The sequence below is a fragment of the Cebidichthys violaceus genome, unplaced genomic scaffold (assembly GCF_023349555.1).
Source record: "Cebidichthys violaceus isolate CVI_PGR_0920_01 unplaced genomic scaffold, fCebVio1.0.p SCAF_29, whole genome shotgun sequence".
In the NCBI taxonomy this organism is placed as follows: Eukaryota; Metazoa; Chordata; class Actinopteri; order Perciformes; family Stichaeidae; genus Cebidichthys; species Cebidichthys violaceus.
Genome location: NW_027176472.1, coordinates 1,646,654 through 1,653,048, shown reverse-complemented (window position 1 = coordinate 1,653,048; position 6,395 = coordinate 1,646,654). Strand labels below are relative to the sequence as shown.

At 42.8% G+C, this 6,395-nt stretch overlaps 1 protein-coding gene across 1 annotated transcript in view; it reads right to left on the bottom strand.

Annotated features, from left to right (window-relative positions):
- Nucleotides 1–4,181, bottom strand: part of appl1 (adaptor protein, phosphotyrosine interaction, PH domain and leucine zipper containing 1) — a 9,934-nt gene extending 5,753 nt beyond the window's left edge. The window contains exons 1-7 of the mRNA XM_068722217.1: nt 4,006–4,181; nt 2,376–2,474; nt 2,212–2,271; nt 1,226–1,297; nt 1,000–1,087; nt 791–832; nt 209–267 (exon numbers count right to left, since the gene is read on the bottom strand). Coding sequence (XP_068578318.1) covers nt 209–267; nt 791–832; nt 1,000–1,087; nt 1,226–1,297; nt 2,212–2,271; nt 2,376–2,474; nt 4,006–4,059 — 474 coding nt within the window. The 5' untranslated portion in view covers nt 4,060–4,181. The remainder of the gene's footprint in view (nt 1–208; nt 268–790; nt 833–999; nt 1,088–1,225; nt 1,298–2,211; nt 2,272–2,375; nt 2,475–4,005) is intronic.
- Nucleotides 4,182–6,395: the final 2,214 nt, after the last annotated feature.

Below are 6,395 nucleotides of genomic sequence, written 5' to 3'. Positions count from 1 at the left end.
CTTTCAGTCCCGATAGTCGTATTGTAAAATGTTCACGTAACTTAAGTTAACATTGTAAAACCTGACTGCATGATCCAGAAGTTATTCGGTTATTTCACGAGTCCATACGTCTGTATCTGTATTCTCCTCCTTTTGATCTTTTGAGGAGGTTTTTAACAAGTTACAGACTCCTGAAGTAAAGAATGATTATTATTTTAGGGTTTCTCACCTTGTCGTTGTCCCTCTTCTTGGACAGGCGGCTGTATCTGTTAATGGCTACGTCGTGATCTGCAGACACAGACGGGTCACACATTGCGGTCATGAACCGTGTCTTTGTTTTTCTCCTTCAACAGTAGCACATGTCAGAATGGAACACAAAGCGTTAAATCACACAGAGACACACGACACTGTAAAATCGTCCTTTTAATTCTCTGTAAATTCTCTTCTTATCTTCGGTCAAATTAGGACAGACTGCCCAAAACACGCACAAAATTAAAACATGTTGTCGAAACATTTGAAGCGTCAACTGTCCTCCGGTTCAAAAGGGGTTTGCTGGTCGAGAAAAATCTAACTTATATGCAGCTTCAAGCTCCACCGTAGCTGTGATGATATCAGTGTTTTCGGTGAAATAAAAAAAAACTGAAATGCTAATGAGCAGAAGAGTGGGTGGGGCTTAGGATTGGTTCAGTTTGAAAGCTGACTCGTTGAAGCTGTGATGAACATGTATCCTTTGAAATATGAAGGGAAAATAAAAAAATTAAAATTGTATACAGAACATTAATTGCAGCCCGAAGTAGCGGTAGAAACGTACCATCACTGGATATTTGGAAGACTTCTTTCAGAGTGAGGATCTCTGGAGAGAGAAGAACAGAACTGTAAGTTACAGAGCAAAACCTGTCTGGGTCCGTTTTCCCGGTTTCGGCCCCTTTTGTACCACTTAAGGGAAATCTTATACTTAAAGACAACAGTGTGTCTCCAGTAGTGAGGGCCGGACAGCTGGTCAGCATGTGTGTTTCCTACCCTTCAGGTCTCTCTCTTTAAACTGAGTGATGGGAAACATCATGGCATCTGCCAGCTGGGTGGACAAGACGGCGTGACAGGAACTCAACTGCAAAAGAGAGAAAAGAGGAAGTTGTCGTATCGTATGACGTCATATCCTGTTAGGTACACTCTGCCTGTCGGGGAACATCCAAGGAGCATAAACCCGCAGCAGACGGAGCTCTGGTGTGTTTTTAGTCTCTCTCACCTCATCAATGACTTTTGCAAACTGCTGCAGGGTGGAGCTCATCACCTCGTCATCGCCCCCTAGAGGAAAACGCTGCGGATGACGACAACAACAACATGGAGGAATGGATTAGATTGATTCTTGTGAGAAGAAGAAATGTGTCTCTGCAGCAGCAAACAGACATGGAACGCACAGGAGAGGAATCTGTGAATTCATCGTCACAGAACAAATGTTGGTTAAATGTTGACCCGAGGTTGTCTCTCGAGGAAAGGTCATCATAAGGCTGAGGGCTAGTGTTACAATGCTGGTGGCTAGTGACGTAAAGCTGAGGGCTAGTGTCGTAAGGCTGAGGGCTAGTGTTGTAAAATTGGGGGCTAGTGTTGTAAAGTTGGGGGCCAGTGTGTCGTAAGGCTGAGGGCTAGTGCTGTAAGGCTGAGGGCTAGTGTCGTAAGGCTGGGGGCTAGTGTCGTAAGGCTGGGGGCTAGTGTCGCAAAGCTGGGGGCTAGTGTCGTAAGGCTGAGGGCTAGTGTCGTAAAGCTGGGGGCTAGTGTCGTAAGGCTGAGGGCTAGTGTCGTAAGGCTGGTGGCTAGTGTCGTAAGGCTGGTGGCTAGTGTTGTAAGGCTGAGGGCTAGTGTTCTAAAGCTGGGGGCTAGTGTTCTAAAGCTGGGGGCTAGTGTAATAAAGCTTTAGGCTAGTGTAATAGAGCTAATGACTAGTGTTATAAGGCTTTAAGCTAGTGTTATAATGCTAATAGAGTGTTACAAGGCTGGATGGCTAGTGTTATAAAACTGGCTAATGTTACATGTCCAGTGGCTATTGTTAGTGTTTATTGCTATGTGGCCTGTGGCTATTGCTGTAAAGCAGATGACTAGCATTTAAAGGTTGGTGGCTAGTGTTTAATGGCCAGTGGGTAGTTTAAAAAGGCTAGTGTCTAGTGTTGTAGCATGGCTGTGTAGGGCTGGTGTCTGGTTTCATGAAGTCGGCGGCTGGTTGACGACTTGGCCTACCTGTTTGTCGTACTCTTTCAGCAGTCTGGAGGTCAGGTGTGTCGCAGCACTGAGCTCATTCTGAAAGACAAACCGGGACAGACGCACTTACCAATCAGGTTGTATGTTCTGTCTCCACCTGCAGAGCCAGTGGCACTACACCGGTGAATCAAGAGTGTGTTTACCTGTGCATCATAAATCCTCTGCATGGCCTGATAGAGCTGTGTACAGTAGTTGGACATCGCTGCGGTGTCCTCCTCAAACACTCCCAGCAGAGAGCGGGTCTACGTGCAAAAGACACAACAACAACGCTGGTGAAAACGTTGTTAATCATTTGACCGACCCATAAAACCGCAGCACCCAAAGCGATCCCTTGTGTACCTGGCAAAAAAACCCCAAACCCACACCTATCTATGTAAATCCACACCTGTCGCCTGTCAACACAGTGCAGCACTATTTCCTCAAGGTGTGACTCAACTGCACCATTTATAAAGAATATTTCGTTGAATGCATAAAAGGAATCTTATTGTATCTCCTTTTTCTTACGAATAAGAAGGTACAACTATAATCATTTGGTAAATTTGACATAAACATCAATGGGCGAAATGGTGAATAAGCTCATGTTAGGAAAAACAAGAGAGCAAATTCCCTTTTGAGTTCAAATCGAATACAAAAAGTCCAGAGTTGATTCTTACCTTTGTGACACAGCGCTGATGCACTGGAACACAGCTTGTTTACTTTCACTGTTGAGCAACCGACGTATTGCCTTAAATAAATTGTAGCAGATTACATCTAAAATTCACTGAGTTCATAAGACATTTTTCCAAAAGCCTTAACCCATATTAATACAGCGTTGATAATATTTTGTATTATTAATCTGAATCTGCAAAGTAGCTAAAGGTATTAAACAAAAAGGTAAATATTGGCCTCTGAAATGTAGAAGTATGAAGAACTTATAATAATAATAATAATAATAATAACTTTATTTATATAGCACCTTTAAAAACAGAGTTTACAAAGTGCAGCAAAAGCAAGACAATAATAACAATAACAGAAAGCTATAAAAAAAAATACAAGTATTCAAAAAAAAATTTAAAAAATTTATTTAATAAAAATATAGTAAAATCAACAAATAAAAATAGCACTCCTCAAAACTATACTCAGGTCCAGTACTTGAGTAAATGTGATTTGATACATCAATCCACTGGATATCCACAAGAACCCAAACAGAGACAGACTAAAAGTGGAACTTGCTTCATGATTCGGGTCCCTGGTTTTCTCTGGGGAAACTGTTTACAGGTGCACTGAACTATAAAACATCCCAAAACTCGGGTGTATCCCACTCTGGCCACACCCCCAATCAGTGATTGTACAGCAGGGTTTTTTTGGGGGGGTTTTGCTGCAGCTTTCTGCCCTGTGTGTGTGTGTGTGTGTGTGTGTGTGTGTGTGTGTGAGAATGTCACATCTTAACAATTACATGACAACAGCCCAAAACATTACCAAGTTATCAATGGAAGGAGTGGAAGCAGCAGCTAGCCAAGAGGCTAAGGAAGTAGCCTGGCTAACCTATCCATTACACGGGTTCATTTCGATACAGCAGTCTCACGGTGGGATGCCATTGCACAGCTGACGTGTCCTGTTTTGACAGCGCTGATTAGCGGGGCCGTTAGCGGTTAGCTCGCTGCTTGAACCTGTCATCTCCTCCGCCGGTTGTTGGCAAACAACTGTGAGCCTACAAAGACGGTTAGCTCAGCCCGTACAAGTGGCTAACGTTAGCATGCTAGCTTGAAGCCTCCAGGGAAAGGGCACTGTTACCTGAGGGCTGTCCTCCAGCGTCTCCTCTATCGGCAGCTTCTCTATCCCGGGCATGGCTGCGGCTGGCGCGGTTGGTAAATCGGTGTGAATAGACGGACAAAAACAAAACGTAACAACAAAATCGGCCCCGACAACTCCCACTCAAGATTTCTTGGCTGACCGAATTCACAACACCCCAAAAACAGCTCCTCCCGGTTCAGCGCGTCCCGCCCTCCAGATGGATTGTGATTGGATAGAAAACAAATCTACGAATTCGATTGGCTCCTTGTTTAAAGGGGAAACGGCGCCATTTTGGCTCTGACCAGAATCGCCCTTTCGCTATACCCGTGTACAACTTCGAGCCATAATGGCGGCTGAGCTGCTTAGTTTGCCTGAGAATCAACGTTATTTATTGATACATTTGAATATATACCCGTTAATTCGCTCAATCTGTTTCCATTGCACTTTGTCGCATTTTGCATTTATCGACACACCAGCTTTTTCATTTCCAAATTTCTGCGTTTCCACTCAGGTTTCTTTAAACGCAAATTGATAATGCTCATAAAAACAGATAAATGAAAACTCAACTAATGACTTACCACATCGTATTCACTCCTCCGCGAGAAGAGCGTTACACCAAGCACCCTGCGTGCCATCACAACACCTAGACACCACATGTCGATGGCCTCTGAATATGGAAGTCCCAAAATAATTTCTGGAGCCCTGAAAATGAAACAAATGTCCAACACAGGATGAAGAACACCGTCGTATTTGAGCGGATGGTAGACATCGCCTACGCGCATAGAGGAATATGATTGGAGTCTATAGCTCACCTGTGGGATGCTATTTGGTGATGATTGCCCTGCTTCACCTTAGAGGTCAGAACAGCCAATCCGAAGTCGATGAGCTTCACCCTGAGTGGCTTAGCTTTGCTGTCCACCACCATGATGTTGTTTGTCTTTAGGTCTGCATGGATCACTCCGATGGTCTTCAGGGCGTCCAAGGCTGTGGCCAACTGCAAGATCAGCAATGACATTCAAAGGGTGAGCTCACAGCTTTTTGACTTCAGTGTTGTGTCTGATACTACTGGAGCCATACCTGTTGGATCACACTCCTGATGTCATGCATTTTCATGGTTTCCATTTCAATCAGGTCATCTAGAGTCATATCCAGCAACTCAAAGACGAGAGCAGTTCTATTGTCCTCCAGGTTGAAGGAGTCAATGAACCTGACGATGTTCTGCTTGTCCAGATTCGTCATTTTGAACATGTTCAGGAGATTCAACTGGGGAACTCAAGTGTGATGATTAGTTGTTGACACAAGTTTTCAACTCAGGAGAAAGATTTTTTTATATTTAAATAAAAGTGACAAAGACATGCTGATGAGTAATTACTTCAGTGTTGAGGGACACGCCATCTTTAGAGGTTTCTTCAACAGCAACACCTCTAGGGATCTTTACTGCAACGGTCTCCTTGGTGTCCTTTTTGAAGCATTTGAACACTTCTCCAAAACCTCCCTCTCCAAGAAGCTCCGGCAGCTTATAGTTACTGGGTAGGAGGCAGCTTATTTCTTTCTGTTTCTGAAAAGCACATATGGATTGTGTGAGAACCACATTGCACACATGATGAGAAGGCAGAAGAAGTGAGTTCACCTACACTTTGAGTGTTTCATCACATCTTTAACAGTTTTCTAGAAGAATACATTGTCTATGTAACTTTCTGATATGACAAATATTTAAAAAAGGAGCAGCAGCACATGCTTTCTGTTCATAAATGCATCTTCATATTGTATATTGTATCTTCAAGTTCTCACACAATTTTCTACATGAGGGAGAAACAAACAGCGACTTACCATCATCATAATGTATTTCGTTAAAATGACAAACTGACCAGCAGAACCCTAGTTGACAGTTCCGTCAATGGTATCACTTTGTTCATGTGTTCTGTTCTGTGTTCCGAATATGCAAATTAGGTACTTTTCACCAAACTCAATCATGAGAACAATTTATTCAATGTAAACAAGTACATTTTGATTTATTTGGTCTTGGTTTAGAGCGGTCACAAATGATTTCTGCCTCGTCACAGTTTCAATATGTCAACCTGAAGGTGCATGTAATCTCACCTGTGACCATGACGATCCCTTACATTGAAGATACAACGCAGTGATACAATAGTATGTGTTAGTGGCTAAAACGTTCTTATTAGAGAATAAAGTGAAGCTAAAACTGAAGATGTTTACATTCAAAGGAAGAGACCAATGTGTCAATAAACACAAATACATTTTTTTCAGCTGTGAAAACCAAAAAGCTTACATTCATCACTATGCCTACTTTAACCTTTGGCACTTCAGTCATTTGCCACACACAATAACACATTCAATATGATTGAGTGAAGCAGTACATGAAGTAATAG